The sequence below is a fragment of the Nematolebias whitei genome, chromosome 10, assembly GCF_014905685.2.
Source record: "Nematolebias whitei isolate Nwh7 chromosome 10, NemWhi1, whole genome shotgun sequence".
NCBI classification, from domain to species: domain Eukaryota; kingdom Metazoa; phylum Chordata; class Actinopteri; order Cyprinodontiformes; family Rivulidae; genus Nematolebias; species Nematolebias whitei.
Window position 1 is genome coordinate 16,212,817 of NC_056507.1, and position 22,145 is coordinate 16,234,961.

The 22,145-nt window shown below is 39.7% G+C and overlaps 1 protein-coding gene across 1 annotated transcript; it reads left to right on the forward strand.

The window, feature by feature from the left end:
• The first annotated feature begins 17,799 nt into the window (after positions 1–17,799).
• On the forward strand, positions 17,800–21,919 carry rag1 (recombination activating 1). Its single transcript, XM_037683171.1, has 3 exons — positions 17,800–18,131; positions 18,216–19,342; positions 20,181–21,919. Exons 1-3 carry the CDS (start codon positions 17,800–17,802, stop codon positions 21,917–21,919), a joined length of 3,198 nt encoding a protein of 1,065 aa, XP_037539099.1.
• Positions 21,920–22,145: the final 226 nt, after the last annotated feature.

The window sequence follows — 22,145 nt, forward strand, 5'->3', positions numbered from 1 at the left end:
AATATTTAAACGTTACTTTTTTATTTAATTTTTTCTTATAGACTGGATGACTGTTTCTGTTCAGCAATTTGATCATTTTTAGTATTCTGTGGACCATGGATGTTGTGTCTTCTGAGGGTCATACAAGTGCGATCAGTTAGCATTTCTTGAGGCTTCTTTTGTCAAAATGGACTTCTTCTCTGCAGCAGAAATGCAGTAACTTCTTTCTTCCTCATGAGAACAAGATTCACCAAAATGTTTCATATTCAGGTGCACTTGAAAAAACTTGCAGCGATCTGAGAAATTTCACTGATTGCAGCTGCATTGTGTTGCACTACAGATACAAAATATTCTTACAGCAGCCAAAAATAATGTTCTATAAAGCAACAGTTCAAACAGCAAATAGATGTCTTTAATGTAAAGGAAATCAATCTACTAACTCCTGACAAGGTGAACTTGTTTATTTAAAGCTTTTGCGCAATACTTCTGGTAGTCTGTAAAGATAATGTCCAGAAAAATCTTCGCTGTAAGTTTTACTCATTCAAACAGGTATAAACAGAAAGGAAGCTTGTTTAATTATATATCCAGGCTTGTCACTTTTACGTTCATTAAAAGTAATCTGTTTAACTAAACTACCGTATTTTTTCGTACTATAAGGTGCATTAAGCAAAACAAAACAGATGTCAAATTTTATTCAGCTCATTCACAATAACCACATAAAATCGGTTCAAAGTCAGTAAGCACAACCAGAATTAATACATAAGATCACCTGATTATAAGGCTCACTGTAGATTTTGGAGAAAATTAAAGGATTTTAAGTGAGCCTTATAGTCCGAAAAACGGAAAAACTCTAAATTTTTAAACAAGTATCTGTCCTTAAATTCAAAACTTCACTCCAAACTGGGAAAAATAAGAGCTCGTGTTTTCTGGCTGAACAAGACTCTCCACTGTTTGCTCAGTTGCCCACCAGCCCGCCAGGACTTGCATCTGTGCAGAAGATTTTTTTATTTTTGCCAGCCAGCCCTGCATCTGTTTCCTTTCTGAAACACTTACCTCACGCACATGAGGCATTCAGATCCCAGATCTGCTGAGTATTTGGACCCCCAGACAACAGCTTGACTCCAAATTCATTATTTACTTTTGTCTCACTCCTTCCCAGGAGGAAAGGGAAGCACTCAGATGCTGACTGTTTATGTTTACATTCCCAACCTGCCAAAGTGGTGGAGAATTAAGTGGCTCTGGCTCTGTTAATTGGGCGTTAATCAGGTGTTGCTCTAATTAAAAGCCAGTTCCACCCTGTTGGGCCCTCGTAATGAGTTTGTTATTAAATCCACAGAGGATTTTTGTCTCTTTTTCAATTTACCAATAGGGTAGTGCTTAATTGCAGTGTAAATGAGAGGAAAGTCCTTGAAGGTCATCGTGCATCAGCATGCAATCCGTGTATAACATTGTTCTGCAGAGGCTTTTCTTCAAATCTCAAATTCATCTATTCCACTGGAACTTCTTGTGCAAAGCTGTACATCTCCGCTGTCGTTTTGGCTCAGATGAAAAATTCAACTAAAACATCTTTAAATTTTATTTGCCAAATTAAGAGCACGGATAGCACATTTTCCTTTGCAAGTAAAAGCACTTTTAAAATTGATTTTCTTTTCACCTTAAGTTGCTTTTACTTCACTCACTGGGCACTGTCTGGGAGCCTGAAAGCACACAGTGTTTTACGGCTGTCAGCGACTTGTAAACAAGCTCTCCCTTTTCCACTCTCCCACCATCTCATCTTACCTTTCTGGAAGAAAAAGACCAAAGATTGAGAATGCCTTCAGAGTGAGACAGGCCAAATCAATATGGAGATAGAAGCAAAGAGATTGTGAGACAGTTCAGGGTAAGGGGAGAAGAAGAAAAAAAAAAACACGAAAGATGAATGGTGGAAGATGTAACACAGAGATAGACAGGTGGTCTGACACAGAGAGAGTGTGGGTTGTTGAAGGGCATCTGCTGCAAAGACATCAATCAGATGGACAATGGCTGTCCATGTGGATAAAACAAAAAACCTGAGCTCCCCCCAAAAAATCAGTTAGAGATTTAGACGATTATGAGATTATGCTGAACCGCCTCCAAACTATAAAAACCCTTTTTGTGCAGCATATGCTCTGTGGCCACATTCACTAAGATAAATAAAGCCACCAAAGTAGCAAAGTAAGGCATTCTTAATCTGATTTTCTGGGCTCCAACTTTGTACTTTAGAGTGGACGGAAAAAAACTGAGACAAAGTATCCAAAACCTGTTGTTTTCTCTTTGACCAGTTGGTGGTGGTGGTGTAACATCCATTGCTTTGCCACTTTCAAAGGTGCTTGCTGAAAATAGGAGGATGCAGCTAATATTTGAGGACTAATAAAATGCATATGCATAGTGTCTACATGTGTGTTTTGGTATATGTGAGGTAGACAGCATGTTATTGATATTCTAAAGCAAATTTATGAAGCTTTTGAGCCAAAAGGTGCTGAGCTCCTTAATCACTCAACTTTCATGTGGCTTGATTTGGTAGCCTGATGATGAATTATGAAATAAAGAGCAAAACTCCACACTTCTTGCTGTTTTATTTCTCGACGGTTTGCATAATTTATTTGCATCATTTGTAACGTTCCACGCAGGTTATTGCTGTTAGGTTCAAAGTGAAGACACGGAAGAGATACAGAGAAAGAGAGAGAGAAAGAGAAGACAGCAGGGGGAGAAACAGACAAAAAGATCAGAGGGGGAGAGAACAAAGAGGGATTTGAGATGTCACAAAATACTTTTACCATGTCCCCTAATTCTGCACAGCTTTGTGTCGCGTCACATTTTGATGAACTTTGTCTCTTCTTCAACACCAGGTCTTTGTAGATCTGAATGCTCTGATGAAGACGAAATCAGAGTTTGACTACTACTGTCTTATGACCTCTGGTGCTCTATCATTAGTATAAGTGGACACTCTTTGAAAATGGAAAAGTCAGGAAATTTGATGTGTGCAGTCCTACAATCTCAGAGAGAGCGGGCGGAGAGGGGAGTGCATGAAGATGTGGGGAGAGTACAGCCTTTGTCCTTCAGCCATTTTTCTTGCTGGGACTCAGTTTGGTTTGTCCGTTGAATCTGCAATGAGCCGTCGCTCTCTGTGACTGACATCCCACCCAAACCACTTCGCTGATTGAGTTTGTTTCGCCCAACAAGATTTTAGGTAAAAAAAACAACAACAAAAAAACAAGTGTTTCTTTATCATTTCATTGTTATTCATAAAACCCATGGGAGATAGTCTAAAGCAGATGGCAGGAGGTTTTGGACATTTAAGCAACCAATAGACAATTGTCACTTACCTGAATGTGACTTGTATAACTCTTTGTACATGGCATCAAATGCCATTCTCAAGTACAAAGAAAGTTTCGTCTCTTCGGGGTTGAGTTTAGACAAAAACACTATAGTAGGGGTAGGCCTGTCACAATAAACAATAAATCAATTAATCACATGATGAATGAAATTTATTTACCTCATTTTCATTTATCAACTTTATCGTTTCTTCGTGTCTCTCTCTTTCTACTGAAGACACTGGATGACAAAAGGCTCAACTATGTTGCTCTTCACTGACCCCTCCCTTTCTCTTTAAAATCTGCTTGAACCGTCCAAAATTGCATTTTTGGATCGTTAAAAGCAGCTAAGCTGAGACACTAAGCTACGAGCTAAGCTAACAGGCCGACGTCGGGAAAAACCCTCCGTCTTGTCAAAGCTCCAAAATTCATGGTTGAAACCCGTGCCTTCGTGTAAAAAGTTGTTTTTCTCTGCAAAAAGAAGCTGACAACATGTTTACTGATTTTTTATTTGTAAAAGCTTTGTGTGAAAAATGTTATGCTAAAGAACTCAAACCACACCGAGCATCCGCCATTTTGAGAACTGAAAAACAGGAAGGAAAGACAGCCCATGTCAGTTAAGGGCATCCCTCCCATTTTTCTTAAAGAGACACGCTGCTTACTCCCTCACTATCCAACCATCGGTTCAAACAGTCTTATACTGCCATCCGGTGGTCCAAAAAGGTACTACACTCAAAATAAATCATAATTTCTTCTTAAATTTGACAATAATTCTTAATTATTGTTAAATTTCAAACAATATTGTCGTTTATCGCAATAATTTCTGAGGCAATTAATCGCTCAGCAAAATTTGTTATCGTGACAGGCCTAAGTAGGAGCCCACAAAGCATCGACAGTTCAGGCTAAAATGTGCCATTTTTAAACCACACCATGCTAATTGATGCCCTTTTTTTGTTTCTTTGGTCATGCACAGCAAGATGCAATGTTTTTTCTTACTGATTGTGTTTGAGTAAAAACAACTAAATGGCTAGTGACAGAAAACTACTTCTGTAAAAGGTTATCACTGTTTCCATAAGACCATGTCTGCAGATCCCATTTTGACACTGTATATGTTCAGGTGCTGTCACAACCACTACAAGTTACACATTTCACCCACTCAAGCATTTTCTGTACCCACGTTGTTTCGTTCAGGGTCTCAGGGATCTGCGGCCTTTCCCAGCAGTTGGCAGAGCAAAGATGGAATACATAGTGAACTGAAACACAAACCAACAGGCTCACACTTCAGATTTAGAATCAACAGTTTATTCGACAGGCCACTGTGGAAGAAAGCTGGAGAATGTCGAACAAAGCCACTCATGCAGAAGGAGAACATGCAAACTCCACGTAGAAAAGCTGCGGTCATATTGGAACTTGAGACCTTCTTGCTGTGGGGTGACAGAGCAAACCAGCTCACTCCCCATACAGCTCATTAACGGTTTTATATTTAAACCTTCGTACATCAACCATGTTTCTCTGGCAGGAACCATGTCCGTAAGTGATGTTGTCTTGGACATCTCCGTCCAGACAATGAAGCTGTAGTTCCATTCTCATGCCTCTATTCACTTCCTGCCAACTCCTTTCTCTTATCTCTGTATGACCAAGGAAATTAAATTACAAATATAATGACTCCGCACTAGTTTCTTTAACAGCCCATTTCTACTTTGCATATTGAGTGTGCTTTGCTTTGCACACATTGTGTGAAGTTACTTATTAGCCTGTTTATGATAATGGGCTGTGCTCTACTTGGGGAGTGACAAACCTTTTCATAATGGCAATAAATTAAAGTGAAGGGAGTGGAGGAAGAGGTGAAAAAAATGCAATAAAGGGAGACTTGGATACAGCCATCATGGGGAAAGAATTGGGCATGAGTGGATATTCTTAAAAGAGATTTATGATAATGAGCTGACAATAGACACACATTGGTACCGGGACCAAAAGGCTTCCTTTTCAGCCTGTAGCACTTTCTGTACATTTCTCTATAAACTGGAAGTGCAAATCTCACATAGAGCTAAAAAAGGTATTTTATTTTTTATTATTTTTATGCATAGCAATGATTCAGCATTAAGGGTTGGTTTGTTAAATCCTGTTAGACTTTTTGGTTGAAATAAACAAATCTTACTGAAAGTTTTCTATGAATTTTTGTATATTCATATGACACAAACCAATAACAACGACAGTCAACTAATGGCATGTTTATGTTTAATGTATTTATGTAGCATTAGTACAATTACTTAAAAGTGATGTGAAAAGTAGAGTGATTTTGTGGAATGGCTTAGATGAAGACATTAAGCAAAGTAAAAATATTGCACAATTCAAGAGAAAATACAAGGATTACAAAATGAATGTGTATAAAAAGGAATGAGACAAAATGCTGTTATTCCAGCTGTTAATTTGTTAACTGTGTGTTTGCATATTAAGCTTTGATCTGTAGGTGATATAGAGTAAATTTGTATCTGCAGATATATTTATGTATGTGTAGGTATATGTAACTATGCATGAATGTCTGCATGTATACAGTATTTATGCATGTATGGGTATTTATGCATTTATGTATATACTGAATTCAGAATCTGTATGTAAACTTACGGACAGGACTGGACAAGACATTGCTTCTTCCTGATCCATTTTCCAACATTTTTGTTTTGTTTACAGAATATTTTGGTGGAAATATTACCTTTTTAATTTATGTTTATTGTTTTGTTGATATTTTAACTGTTCAAAATGAAATAAAGAAAATAAAAAGGTTTAGTTGAGATAGCTATAGATGGATTATGACAAATCAGGATTTAAGAATCTTTAATAAGTCTCTAAATTCAACAAAGTTAAGTCAGGTCTTCTGGACGGTTTCTTTTTGTTGAAACATTTTGTCTTTCATCCAAAATAATTCTTCAGTCCAAGGAGCCACAACAAACTCAGTCTTATAAAAAGCACCTTCACATAGTGGGTCAACCAGTTTGATGGTGCTCAGGTGGTTTCTGGAGGCCGCCTTCTCCCCCCGCCGACTTGTTTGAGGCATACATGACCAAAGTGGTTCAAAACATCAAGGTTTATGCTCTATAATTACTATTATCACTGAGTATGAACCTTGACATTCTCTAAATTTTTTCATCATGCTTTAGCTACAAAATAATAATGAAAAATGTTTTTTTGCAAAGCAAATTTCAACAAATAACCTCATTAAAAATATTATTTACTTTTTACTCACCAGCTCGTTCATTTATTTTCAAAAAGTTTGCCCCTCAACTCTTTCTCATGACTTGTATAGTCAAAAGATGTAATTAAACTAAGCTTAAAATCAAATAAAGTTGCATGAATTTAATGACAAATTACATGGTTCTTTTTTTTTACTGAAATATAAAAACTTTAACTAGTAGAACAGAAAGTTGCTGTTTTGATTAAAGCACACAGTTGGGGAAGTTTTACTGTGACAATTATTACAATTTTATCCTGGTTGAATATAGTGTTATCTGCTGTTTTTTTCATTTAAACTACTTTTAAACTCGTGGTTTAAAAACATGCATGTAACTTATTTTATGAAATCCATTTCCACAAATATTTGTAGGTTGATCATCAAAAACAGTTTAATTAACTGGATGCTACTTGCCAACTTTTTCAGATCATTTTTACACAGAGTTTGAAATGACATTAAATAACTCTAGTCTCTAATTTAGTCAGCCTCATCGTCCTCCATACAAACATGACATGCTTCACACTCGCTGCAAAACTGCCAAAGTTTTCAAAACATCAAAAGTGTAATTTTGTCATTGGCAGTCAGCAAGCTTCTAGTTTATATTCACATCTGTTGTCACAAAGAAAGCTCCGTGTTTTTCAGTAAAAAAATGAAACTACAAGTACAAACAAGTACTGATAGTAGCCTTATCACAAAAAAAAAAAAAAAAAGGAAAGGACATGGGCTCATTCACTGAAACAATTTTAGAATCATTTATTTCCAATTTCCATTATGAGCTATTAACTTAGATTTACTCATTTTCATTGGAATGGTGGTCAATCATTGCAGAATAATTCCTTTATTTCAAGAATATTCATATTTAAATACACTTGTGCTCTACCAGTTTTCAAAGATCACTTACAAAAAAGCCCAAAATGGTGACAATAGAAAGACAACTTTGTTGCATTCTTAGGTTTACATGTTGAATGTGTTTATGGTCGGTTCAGTTGTTATCATTGCTTCTTGTCACTAGAGGGCACTGCAGTGACAGCACTGCGTAAAAGAGACTGTAGGTAAAAATAACAAAGATACATCAAAGTTCAAGCTCAATAATCCAGGTAAAGAAATCCAACAATGTTCAGTCAGGTCATCTGGACCATCTTATCACCAGCAAACTGGTTGGTCCACTGTAGGAGTGCACTGCTTGGTGGGGAAAACAGTTTGTACGTGACTTCTCAGATTGATGGAGGGCGAAACGTCTCTCAACAACAAAATAAACTGTCCAGATGACCTGACTGAACATTGTTGAACAAAGGTACATGAGATATGGGGCAACATCGTACTCCAGGGCTATTCAACTGGCGGCCCACGGGCCACTTCTGGCCCATGGGTGACTTCAGTTCCACCCACCAATGAGTTCATAAAAAAATAAAATTAACAGGTTCTGGGTTTGGGTTCTGTTTGTTGCATTTATGATTCAATGCAACAAAATAAACAAATTTAAAAGGTAAAATTGTAATACTTGGTTTATTTACATAATGACTTTAAATGCTGGATGTCCGGCCCCTGAGCTGCTGGCTCTCAGTAACTGTGGCCCCCTGAGCAGTTTAGTTGAACAGCCTTGTCATACTCTATAGTGGCATCTGGCGTTATGGCACACTCCCTGTAATAAAGGTCTCATATTATTACAACCGCCACAACAAACTCAAGGTTCAAAAAACAGAAGCAGGTGCTTTGACATTTATTTCTTTACAGCCAACAATTAGAAAAATTGGGCTTGGTAAACATCAGCATGTTTCCATGTATGTCAAGCTATGCTGAACGGAGCACTACAGTTGCTTTATAAATGTTACAATTCTACAAAAACAGTGAATAAATAAATGAGAAAGACAACATCATTCACTCATGTACTGCTGACAGATGAAGTACACAGCTCCTCCCTCCTCAGTTCCCAAAATTTCCATACACATAACTCCCTTTGACTAAATAAACAATCTCAAATGCTCTACATCTCCCTGTCTCTTCTACAGGTTTCTGACGAAAAAGAGGAGGGAAGCATTTGAATGGCGTACTTCCCCCAGGAGCCAAAAGGCAACGTTAGTAAAAAGCAGAGAGGAGAATGGAAAGAATAGGATTTATATCAACATTTTTAAAGGAAAGCTATCACTGTTCTCCCTCACCTCTTTCCCTTTTCTGTCAGGATTTTTATTGCTTATGCAGAGACCGTTGCTTCTACTGTCAGACCATCAAATACAAACCTGCATCAGTACCACCAGATCTGTCTGGTCCCAAAGCTGCCACCAAGCGGGCTGATGGTCTGTTTATTGTGATCTTTATGTATTTGGTGCTAGTCAGTCCTCCCAAGACAGGGAATACATGTTTGGTTCCTTCCTGAGGCAACTTTGTGTTGTACAATAGTGAACAAACACTATGTGCCCTTGAGTTGGACTCCACTGCTCAATTCTTTCTCAGTGTGGATCAAGCCACAGGCTACACTGAACCGAGACAGAACTCCAACCTATACTTTTCAAACAGTTACTGTATATTTCTCTTTATGTGCTCATACAGCTTGTAGCTATCCCTATCCTTTCCTTGGTAAGGTATAATTTAGTCTGGACTTGTAAACTAAATGGCTCCCTGTTGGATCGTGTGAATAATTGCAATGACTGGTTGATAAATTCTTCATCGCCAAGACTCTGGCTTCAGAAATTCTTCTATTCTCCAACAGAACAAGCTGCCAAATGACAACAACCTTCGTAAACAGAACCCCCACCTATCCACAGAATCTGTAACAACCTTTTCCTTCTTCTGCTATCATCTGTGTGTGCATTACATCAGGTTATAAGACCACTGAATCAGTCCAGAATCAGCATGTGACGCTCTGACCATTGCTCCTTGGTACAGGGTTCTCCAGTGATGGACATTTTGGATTTTCATCTCAGTGGCTGTAAGGGGAATAATGGTGGAAACACCAGTTAAATGATTAATCCACTGTTTCATTTAAGAACACTGTTAATCCACAGTTGTATTAATGAACTATAAAAGGTTTATTTTCATGATTGTCTAAATTGACATGTTGTTTTAAACAGTTTTCATCATCAGTAACCAAATGTTAGATTTTAGTTCATGTCACAACAAAGTCAAGTGCCTATAAAGTTAAGTCTGATTTGAGTGATGAGCTGATTGATTATAATGTGAAGCATGAAAGTCCAGACGATATACGTTACGCAATATATGAGGTCTTTGATTACAGGAAAAAAAAAGGACTTTAGAACACGAACATAGTTTTGTTTAACAGAGAGTTTTATTGAAGACTTCTACATGTGTCAAAGACTATAGACCACTTTAAATTACAAACACACACACACACACATATATATATATATATATATATATATATATATATCATAAAAAAAAACCATCAACATAGAATTAGAAATCTACATAGAATTACATAATCCTTTTCCAAAAGTTTGTAGATGCAAACTACTTATGGCAATTTAAACGATTTGCCAGGAACGATTTTCTTTAAGGATGATGAAAGTTTGAAATCTTGAGTTTGTATTTGCTTAATGCAATCCCTCAGCTGACAGACCTTCTGTGTAAACCAGCTCCAGACAGTTTGGAAAAAAATTGAACTAATGCATGATTATACACAAGACAAACTCTCTGAGAGGATATTTATGTCACTGAAGGACCCCTGGTGTCAGGATGACTGCTTTTTAATCAGGAAAATCTACATTTAATTAACACAGAATTAAAGAGCATTGTTTTTTTGATTAAATACACTGGTCTTGATTCACCAATTCTTCTCTGGCGCCCCTGAATAAGGCTTAGGATTTAATCTCTTCAGTTTATTGTGAGTGGATCGACATTCATCTGGGTTGTCTGCTCAGATGCAGGGCTAACTTTACAGAGGGCTGCACCACACCACAATGCTGCAGTAAAGTGCTGTGCAGGCTCAGCTCGTTAAAAGCCTTTTGGAAAACTTTTCTAGAATTGTATAAATCCCCTTCACCTTAAAAAAAAAAAGTTCTTGCAGGGGACAGTCAGTATAAATGTAAGTTGTTTCTCACATTAACTCACCAACAGATGACCTGAGGTGGATTAAAATCAAAATACTCGCAGTGCTGCATGGAAAGTTATGCAAAAAAATCAAAATAAAACTGGTATGGTCAAACTGTAATACCCAACAAAATGTTTTTTTTAAAGCTGAAATTTTAAAAATATTTTTATGTAAATGCTGTCAGCAGCATGTGGTAGATCTTGCTTGTAGACTTTGTGACATTAGCTGTAAGGTACGGTGGCCCTGAGGTGTAAATGAGCAACATTTGAAAAAACAGAACATTTGAAAAAATGAAATTACATTTGAACAAAACCAAATTACATTTGAACAAAACCAAATTACATTAAGCCAAAGTGGAAGTGGGCGAAGCGGAAGTGGCCAGAATCACATTTGAAAAAAGGAATTATATTTCAAAAATTGAAATTAATAAAATAAATAAATAAATAAATAAACACAACAAGAACACAACGTTTGAAAAAAACAAAACCTGAATTATATTTGAAGAAAACCGAATCACATTTGAAAAAATGGAATTACATTAAGCCAAACTAAGTGGTGTTTTTACTTTATTAACAACATAAAACAATAGAACAATTTACAGTAAGAATATATAAATCTCATGAAGGCTGTGGGGGTCCATGTACCATTTGTTCAGTTGTTTTTTTAATACAGAATAATAATAAAAAAAAAATGTCATTATTCATTTTCATGATGGATAAAAAAAATAAAATACAGCCATGCTTTTTGCATTTTTCACTTTATCCATCACATCATTTTTGATGTGAGGCGTTCTGCTACAACTCCATCAGTCTGGATGAGCCAACAACAAATGCAGCCAAGTCATACTGGGTCACACATGACTCTGAGACAACATCACTCATCTGGCTGTCACTCTGTGAGTGAAAGCAAAATTAACCCGTTGGTACAGAAGCGAGGGAAGCTAATTAACCATTTCATATGGATAATCTGAACTTTGATTATGAACAAAATCTGAGAAAGAAAAGGAGTGAGATAAAGGAAGTAAGACAGTGAGTAGGAGAGACAGGGAAATGAATGAGAGGAGGGGGTGGGGGAATTTGAGTAGTTGGGTAAGGGGTTTGTTCTGGCAGGAGGCTTTGATGAATAGGTCTGTGCTGAAATCTACCTCTTTGAGTATTAATCTACAAAATCATGTCTCTGGATGAGGAACGGAAGAATTGGACAGACTAGCTCAGAATTGTCTGCGAGGCGCAGAAGAAGATGTCGAACGTGCTTTGAAACTGCAATTAAAAATTTGCATACCAAATGCCTAATATATTGCAAGACACATGGGGAAAATACAAAAGTGAAATGCCCCCTTTACCCTGAATGTAATCACAAAGATTTGCACATTCTTCATGACATTTTGAAATACCATGGTGCAATTTTGGTTGGTCTATTCAAATGTGGGCATTGCTGACATTTTATTCCTTCTGAAGGAGATACCAGTGCAGCTGAGAAATTCATTCATTGTCTATTTCGGCTATTGACACATTTTCATAAGCTGCCGTGTGACTTGAGCTGTCTGAGGACTTTTTTGGGCTTATGTAGTTCTGCCTGGAGGGCTTGATCTCTTTCCCCCTTTCCTTGTCACAGCCTGCAATCAGCCTAAGTCCTTTTGTGTTCTCTCTTCTGATCTAAGCCTGTTATCCTGTGCAACTCCTTTTCAAACCATCACTGCTATATTCCTCTTCTGTGTCTTTCACAACCATTTTGCTCCTTTGTTCTATTTGTTGTCCGTGTCCTTGTTTTACTCTCACACATATCTGGAAGTGACATCTATGAAGTTTCTTAAGGGTGGATTATTGAGACGACTTTATATTTATTTGATCCTTATCTTTGTCGTAAGCAGTGGTGTAGTCTACATTTTTGTAGTGGGTATACTGTGCTTAGAAACCAAAGTACACCCGTTATTACAATGTAATCGTCAATTTATTTTGATTTTTAGGCATATTGAACATTTCAAAATTTCTCTGATGCTTTTATTTGAATAAATGTACAACAAACTTTGTAAAAGAGTTGGCTTTGTATAAAAAAAAAGTGATAGAATTTATCCTGATGCATGCTCAACAATCCAGGTAGAAAAATCTAAAAAAGTTAAGTCTGGTCCTCTGGACATTCAAAAAACAAAACAAAACAAAAAAAACAAACAAACAAAACAAAAAAAAACAAGTAGAAACGTTTTGTCTTACATCCGAAAGACTTCTTCAGTCTGAGGTGATAACCCTAACCCTAACCAGCTGATCACATGATCAAGGAGGACCATCAGCCTAACGATGGATCATTAGCACCCTGATGGCTGTTTACTATTCACAGAGGGCTGAGTGATACTAGCAATAACAGCATTGTAAGAGGGGGACAGTTGAACCCGGAGGCCTCCACCCCTGTTTAATGATGGATGATTTCTTTTCACAAAGATGGCTCCTTTAATTCTCTCTCAAACCATTGTTCCTCTCTATCCAGGATGTGAACATCTTCATCCCTGAAAGAGTGACCACTGGCCTGGAGATGAGTGTAGACCGCAGAGTCCTGGCCTGATGATGTTGATCTTCTGTACTGGGCCATCCTTTTGGCCAGTGGCTGTTTAGTTTCCCCGATGTAAGACTGATCACAGCCCTCCTGACACTGAACAGCATACACAATATTACTCTGTTATAGTTGGTTATAGAATTTATAAAACATTATCAAAGCAAAACATGTTCAAGTATTAAGTAGTAAGTACAGAAGTATTAATTATACAAAAATAAAACAGGTTGAACCAACTCATTGTGTCTATAAAATGTTCCAGTTGTGTTGGCAATGACATGAGTCCATGTCTTGTATCATTGCCAATGATACGGGACATGGGCTCGTGTCATTGGGAACTTTTAAGTGGGCATGCTGAAATTCCCAAGCTTTTTTTAGTGGGTATACGCTGTATACCTGCATATCGCGTAGACTACACAACTGGTTGTAACCCACACTGGCACCAGCTCCTCAACAGAGATATTCCATCCTCTTTATTCCACTTTTCTCCCTATTTCACTTCAGCCTTTTCTCCAAACTTATACAGGCCCAACATTACTCATCCACTTCCATACCCTTGCAAACACCTGCTACTGCTGCACATTGCTCCCTGATCTTTGTTGAAATTCATCATATCATCACAATTTAAAAAAAGCATACCAGAACATTCCTTTCAAGTGTGAGGCTTTCATTCAGTGGTGCATTTCAAACTTTTGCATGTCCTCCTAAACTGCAGCTTGTGGTCCCCTGGGGTTTGCTTCCCACATTCATAACGCTCCGCTCCATGCCAGGTGGCTGTCTTCACAAGTCCTCTTCCTCATAAATCAGACTGCCTTTGAGTTGATCAATAACAAGTCAATTAGCAGGCGCAGAGAGATAAGGGTCTCTTGGGGTCACTGCTTGTTTGTCAGGCAGACATCTGCAGCTCTGTCTCTGTCTGCCATGGAGCTAGGTGCTTCGTTTACCTTGAAATCATGTGGCTACTTGGCCATCATAAATCTAACCATCAACTATAAATAGGCTTGGAACATCTTGCAACAATCCATCATTTGTTTGTTCTTGGATACATAATGAATCAGGCGCTGCGCTCCTCAGATCTCTTGGCTGAGTGTGACGGATTTGAATTCTCCTTAAAAACTGCACTTTCTAAACTGCTAACTTTGCTCAGTAATGCTTCCTGTGAATAGATGTGACTGCTGAAAAGACAGACAAACAAATAAAAACTGCCACTGCTGGCTAAGGTCATGCTCTGCCATATGCACCAAATATAAGCTGCAATGCCTGCCAGTATTCTTCCTGCTCTCTTGTTAGGCTGACAAGACTGGGAAAGACCCAACTGTTGTTTGGTGCCCACTGACTGTGTATCTAATGACTTGGATGGCAAATCCAAAGCAACAGTAACAGGCTCCTGTGGTGAATACACCAGATTAATCCCCTGGATAATTAGAAACAAGAATGATCTTGGGCAAATACTCTGCAAACATGCTGAGAAGCCACATCAAATGATGCTGTATATTCCAAACTCATTATGAATGGTGAGCAAAGAGGTGAATAAAACGTGTTACTGTGAGAATTGGACAAAATACCAGAAACAGATACTTTACACAGATTTTTTTTTTAGACACTTGACATTTTAAACACATCTTTTGATTTTGACTATGTAGCTTACCGTAGGCAGCACGGTGGCATAACTGGTAGAGCTGCTGCCTCTCAGCGAGCAGATCCCTGGTTCAAATCCCGGTCCGGAGGCCTTTCTGGGTGGAGTTTTCATGTTCTCTCTGTGCATGCGTGGGTTTTCTCCAGGTACTCCGGTTTCTCCCACAGACCAAAAACATGCATGTTAGGCTGATTGGTAACTCTAAATTGTCCCTAGGTGTGAGTGAGAGAGTGAATGGTTGTTTGTCTCTATGTGGCCCTGTGATGGACTTGCGACCCGTCCAGGGTGTACCCTGCCCCTCATACAGTGATTGCTGGACATGGGCACCGGTGACCCCCGTGACTCAAAATGGAAGAAGCGGGTTAAAGATAATGGATGGATGAATGGATGGATAGCTTACCATATTTTCCGCCATACACGCCGCACCGCCCTATAAGTTGCATCAGTCCAAATATGTCTAATGAAGTGGAAAAATCCACAAATATGTTGCTTTGCCGAATAAGTTGCATCTATTTTGTGTCACCGCTAACGCGTCGCATTTGTTACACGTCATCGCTGACAACCCAGAAATGTGGGCCGAACCTGGAAATGTGGGCCGGTGTTGTGCCAAAAATCAATTGGTTGCCAAATGATGGCCGTGGGAGTGTGCATGAAAGGACTTTAACAATAATTTAACAAGATTAACACTTAAAAACAATTATTTGTTTTCTCAAAATTATATTGTGTCCCAGTTTAACTTTTCCTTAATAAATGCACTTTGACGGTCAAATCAGCTGCATTTCAAAAGCCGATTCGCGGCTGATGGAACGCGCAGAGGGACGACTCGCTGTGCATTTCTTCGAAATTTAACAAGATAACCACCTAAAAGCAATTATTTGTTTGCTCGATATTATAGCAAAGGTGTGTCTCAGTTGAACTTTTACTTAATAAATGCACTTCGGTGGTCAAATTAGCTGCATTTTGCCGGGGCAGCACAGTGGAATGAAGCTGATTTGACGGTTGCTTCAGGCAAACTGGACGAAGGTGGCAGGCTGTGGCAAGCTGATTGTGTCATTAATAGGCACTTTTTAACCTATTACATGACACAATGGTATACCATTTTACTTGTGCCATCTAGCGGCTGAAAATGGTAGTGTTTGACATTTTCAGTCGGAATAAATGAAAATGGTCATATCTCAGCCAAAAATAGGTTTATAAATATGGGAACAAATCCATAAATACATCACTTCAGCGTATAAGTCACAGAGCATGCAAAGTATGCAAAAAAAGTGGCTTATAGGCCGAAAAATACGGTATTTGCTTTTCTGTTGCTCAAAAATCTAGTTTATATATCAAAACTGTCGTGAATATTGTGCATCCAACCTAATATGAATTATTTGTGCAGCTTCTTTTCACTTTTAGAGCAGAATGAGATAAAGTAATTAAAAAAAAAACTATAATAAAGTTCTCATTATACGGTAGTAATTTAACTTTAATACTTATTTTACTTTCTTAGGGATCACTTCTGTGTGTGCACACTCAGTCATTTTCAAAAGTTAACAGTTTTTCTGTCAGTGCAGCCACCTGGATGAGGTGAACCTGCAGATGGATATGAGGAGCTGAGGATCAGTGTGTTGTGGTAAAAAAAAGTTGTTTGTTTTGGGTTGTGTTGCTGGATTCTGTACATGCAACTGCTGCAACTGCTCTTTGGGGTTGACCTTGTTGTTTCCCCCCCGTTTTTGTCAGCTGCTTCTATCAGGTGGCAAGGGTTGACTGTTGGGATTCCATCATGGCAAGAGTATAAATACAACCCACCATGAAGCAATCCCATTGTATGAAACCACAGCTCCTGTTAACAGAAGCTCCAAACTGCCTCTCTCAAACAGAATACTGTATGGTGTGTGAAGGGGACTGGCTCCAGGGCTTCCTCTGTGCTCCCATGCAGAAAGGGCCCCCAAGGGAGCTAGAAGCCAGCTGAGACAAAAAAAACAAAAAAAAAACAAGGTAAGAGCCCAGCTGACACACATGCATACAGGCTCAGCTGTTTGTCTCAGATGAGAGTTGAGCCTGTGAAGCAGACATAGATCTAGGAAATAGAGTAGACTGACAGATTCCAGCCTCCGAGGGAGAAAACATAGTGAGAACACTAAAAGATGGATAGACAGAAGATTCTGCAGCGTGCCTGCTATAGCTGTGAAACGGTAAGGCTAAAATGGACATAATAGTTTCTGAGATTGTTTGACTGTCTTATTGTCAGAACTGGTAATAGAACCAGTATGGGAGGAGATGAAATACGATCTATCAGCAGCAGCATAAGGATTGATTTTACCTGTACTGTATCACAAGAGTATGTTGGGTGAAATACAATTTTTGAATCAAGTAAATCTGTCTTTTCTTAATGCTTATTCAATATAATGGTTTTCTAGTTTTCTTTTCTGCTTCTGTTTGGTCAATAGATTTGTATTATGAAATAATTTACATGTTTTTCCGATTTTTCTTACATTTAAAATGCCAGTTGGACCCTCATAGAGCTCCGATTCTCCCAGCAATCGAGAAAATGACGAATGCAAATGACTGACAGCTCTTACAGGGATAAGAGTTGCTTCTTATAAAATGTGCTGTGTCAAAGGGAAAAAAAGTAAAAAGACACAGGGACTACAGGAATGATGGGTATGGAGACCAGAGAAATGAAAATTTGGGCGTTGTATTGATCTTCCAGTACTTGACTCATGCATTTTACACAAGATCTAAACGCAGCTCATCGTATAATACGACCCTCCAGGTCAAGGCCTACTACCCTCTTTTCAATAGGATTTCAGCGTGTATGATGTATAAATTCAATGGGAATCAAGCAGCGCTTTAAAATTGTGTGACTGACTCAACACTGAGAACACACAAGTTCAAATCCTTATAGGGGATTTGAACCTTCAAGTCTTTTCTGTGTATCCATTTTTTTCCACAGACAGCTGGAATTATTTTAAAGCTTCTGCAGTAGTTCATAAGAATGTCTCCCTCTCCGTTTTCTCTCTCCAGGGTTTAAGATCTTATTTTCATCATGGCGGCAGAAAGCCCAGAGACAGATGGTCCCAGATCCCACATGCCTGCTGAGCTCCACCATCCCCACTCTAAGTATTCTCAGTGGAAGTTTAAGCTGTTTAGGGTGAAGTCCATGGAGAAGGCACCTCTACCCAGTGAAACACAGCTTGAGATAGGAGCCTCATTAGAAATCTCACCTCCTGCAGTTCCAAATATAGAGACAGATCATGATGCGGGTCCAAGTGTTATGAAACTGTGCCTGGGGGGAAAAAGCAAAGAAAATGTAGAGGGCCCTGGCAGAAGAGTGGATATGAAGTTACAGGAAATGGACACTCATATGAACCACCTCAGGTGATTACCTATGCTAAATATATAAAGTAAACCCTTGTTATGTGCTTTTCTTAAAAAAATTGACAGTGCTGTCTTTCATTGCAGGTGCTTGTGCCGTATTTGTGGCGTGCTGCTGAGGAAAGTCAAAGGACCTGTGCATGATGTTCATGGAGCTCTGGATGAAGTGAGCAAATGTGCACTGCGCAAAATGGGCTGTAAGTTCACAACCTGGTCGGAAGTCATCCTGAAAGTCTTCAAAGTGGATGTGACTGAGGACACAGAGTCAGTTCACCCTCTTTCTTTCTGCCATCGGTGCTGGATGACTGCCATTCGAGGAGGAGGTGTCTGCAGCTTCACAAGACCAAAAATCACTGAGTGGAAGCCACACTCTTCTCACTGCAACATTTGCTCTCCCAGGAAACCTTCATTCCAAAGGACAGGGAGGAAGAGGAGGAAAATTATTCCTAGGGTGCAGAGTCTAGCCAAAAGGAACAGGTGGGACCATGGTGAAAGCATTGCTGTAGGTGAGAAGAGAGCCTTGAGACCCTTTGGAGACCGCCCTGGGCCTGTGTTGAGAGCCTGGAAGAAAACTGGCATCCAGAGAGAGCAGTGGGTCAAGAACATCACCCACTGCCAGAATGCCCACCTGAGTATCAAGCTGATCTCTGAGAAGCTCCCTGTGGACTTCATCATTTCATTCACCTGCCTGGTGTGTGACCACCTGCTGTCAGATCCAGTTCAGTCTCCCTGTGGGCACCTTTTCTGCCGCAGCTGCATTATAAAATTCATCCACGTTCTGGGACCCCACTGCCCTGCATGCAACCTTTCCTGTGCCCCAGATGATCTCATCTCTCCTGCCAAAACCTTTTTATCCACGCTGTTTGCTCTGCCACTGCTGTGCCCCTGCGAAGGCTGTGGTGAGCATGTACAACTAGATTTATTCAAGGCACACTGTCTGAGCCATGAACTGCAGAAAGGTACAAACCAACACTCATCTGAATTAGAAAACTACTTGCTAACCAATAAAGGTGGAAGACCCCGGCAGCACTTGCTCTCTTTAACTCGTCGTGCTCAAAAGCATCGGCTAAGAGATCTGAAGAGCCAGGTGAAGGTGTTTGCAGACAAAGAGGAAGGTGGTGATCTGAAGTCGGTGTGTCTGACACTGTTTCTGCTTGCTCTGAGATCTGGGAATGAACATCGGCAGGCAGATGAGCTTGAGGCCATGATGCAAGGTAAAAAGCTATTTTAAGCCTTTTCTTAAATCAACTAACCACAAAAAGGACAAAAAGTCATTGTTAATCATTATAGTGTTTGCTCGTTAATATTTACACCTACCTCTGAGGAATACAGTTATAGGCAGCCATGTCTTCAATAACATTGAGTTGAAAAGTTCATTTTTGATGGGAGAGAGGGTGATTTTCTGGGATTTGAATTGAAAGACATTTCATTATTGTCTATCTCTGTCTAATGAGAAACCTGTTGTTTCAGGCCCAGTCCTCCCTTTCTCGTTCTTGCTTTCACTCATCTTGTATGTCAGTCTTTCATTCTCACACTCTCTTTAATGCACAGTAACAAGTCTTGTGAAGGGGCTGTTAGAATCAAAACAACATCAGCAGCCCTTGTATCTGCAAATTACACAGACAGCACCATCCTCCTCTCAGGGGAATAGAAGGCAGCTGGTGTCTGTTTTCATCTTCAGCCAATACATCACTTTTGCCAGCTTCACTTTTGCCAGTTTCACCATGTCCCCTTCTAACATCTGGAAAATGGGAAATATTGGCTTTTGTAATCATGTATTTGTGAGATTTTGACAACAATATGTTCACATTTGGGTGGTGAAATTGCAATTCTTTCTGCCTCCTTGTAGAAATGACTTCAAATGTAGGAAATCAAATGAGAAAATGTTGGTTTCTTTATTGTTTTTAAATGACAGGAAATGGGCTTCAGTAGTTCGGTGTTAAATAAATCTCCTTATGCATGAACATTCCTTTTAATTTCCTTTTACATTTGTGTTTTGCTTTTCTCTATTTCTTTCCTGAACTTTGTACCCTTTATTTTCTTTCCCTGCAGGAAGAGGCTTTGGTTTGAGTCCTGCTGTGTGCTTGGCCATTCGGGTCAACACTTTCCTGAGCTGCAGCCAGTACCATAAGATGTACAGGACGGTCAAAGCCACCAGTGGTCGTCAAATCTTTCAGCCCTTGCACACCCTCAGAGCTGCAGAAAAAGAGCTTCTCCCTGGCTTTCACCAGTTTGAATGGCAGCCAGCTCTAAAAAATGTGTCTACATCTAGCAGTGTTGGCATTATTAATGGCCTCTCTGGATGGACATCCTCGTTGGATGACTCTCCAGCTGACACCATCACTCGACGCTTTCGCTATGATGTGGCACTGGTGGCAGCGTTAAAGGATCTGGAGGAAGACATCATGGAGGGGCTGAGAGAGACTGGGATGGAAGACAGCGCTTGCACCTTAGGTTTTAGTGTCATGATCAAGGAATGTTGTGATGGCATGGGCGACGTCAGTGAAAAACATGGAGGAGGACCAGCTGTTCCTGAAAAGGCTGTTCGCTTCTCTTTCACTGTTATGTCTGTTTCTATCCAGGCTGAAGATGACAATGAAGAAATTACCATTTTCACAGAACCAAAACCAAACTCAGAGCTATCCTGTAAGCCCCTTTGTCTTATGTTTGTGGATGAGTCAGACCACGAGACACTTACAGGTGTCCTGGGGCCTATTGTTGCAGAGCGTAATGCAATGAAAGAAAGCAGGCTCATTCTGTCCTTGGGTGGCATGCCACGCTCGTTTCGCTTCCATTTCAGAGGCACGGGCTATGATGAAAAGATGGTGCGCGAAATGGAGGGGCTGGAAGCCTCGGGGTCTACATATATCTGTACTCTCTGTGACTCCAGTCGAGCAGAGGCCGCTCAAAATATGGTGTTACACGCCATCACTCGCAGCCATGAGGAAAATCTAGACCGTTATGAAATCTGGAGAACCAATCCTTTCTCTGAGTCTGTAGATGAGCTGCGAGACCGAGTCAAAGGAGTCTCTGCCAAGCCCTTTCTGGAGACCCAGCCCACCATGGATGCATTACACTGTGACATCGGCAACGCCACTGAGTTTTACAAAATTTTCCAGGATGAGATCGGGGAAGTCTACAAAAAGGTCAACCCCAGTCGGGAGGAACGACGCAGCTGGAGGGCAGCCTTGGATAAACAGCTAAGAAAGAACCTGAAGCTTAAACCAATAATGAGGATGAATGGGAACTATGCTCGCAGGTTAATGACCATGGAGGCTGCAGAGGTGGTGTGTGAGCTGGTGCCCTCAGAGGAGAGAAGAGAAGCCCTGCGGGAGCTTATGAGACTCTACCTCCAAATGAAGCCAGTGTGGCGTGCCACCTGCCCAGCTAAGGAGTGCCCCGACCAGCTGTGCCGCTACAGTTTTAACTCGCAGCGCTTCGCTGACCTTCTCTCCTCTACCTTCAAATATAGGTACAACGGGAAAATAACTAATTACCTGCACAAGACCCTGGCTCATGTGCCTGAAATCATAGAGAGAGATGGATCCATTGGAGCCTGGGCTAGCGAGGGAAACGAGTCAGCAAACAAATTGTTCAGGCGTTTCAGGAAGATGAATGCACGTCAGTCAAAGGCCTACGAGTTGGAGGATGTGCTGAAACACCACTGGCTTTACACCTCCAAGTACCTGCAAAAGTTTATGGAAGCTCACAAAGACTCTGCCAAGGCATTCCAGGCAACTATTGACCCAGAAGAGATCCAGGACAATGACAATTTGTCTCTGGATTTTTGATTATTTTTTTAAGCTGTTGCCAACTTTTGACTTTTGATTGATTTCAAAGGAGTGTAAAATCATATCTCTTTTGTCGTACATTTGTACTTTTAATACTTACTGATGTTTAGAATAATTTTAAGATGATGTCAGCTTCAATGTGCTTTGGGTTAAAGATGCAATTTGAACATTAATGAAATGTACAGTTTCAATTTAAGTGTTTTTCATAATGTTATCATTTATTGTT

What these genes read in the sequence shown, in the direction of transcription:
- rag1 (XM_037683171.1), top strand. Translation starts at nt 17,800, where the DNA reads ATGGCGGCAGAAAGCCCAGAGACAGATGGTCCCAGATCCCACATGCCT. An exon ending in ACTCATATGAACCACCTCAG is followed by an intron (nt 18,132 to 18,215) that starts GTGATTACCTAT and finishes CTTTCATTGCAG; the next exon opens with GTGCTTGTGCCGTATTTGTG. An exon ending in GCTTGAGGCCATGATGCAAG is followed by an intron (nt 19,343 to 20,180) that starts GTAAAAAGCTAT and finishes CTTTCCCTGCAG; the next exon opens with GAAGAGGCTTTGGTTTGAGT.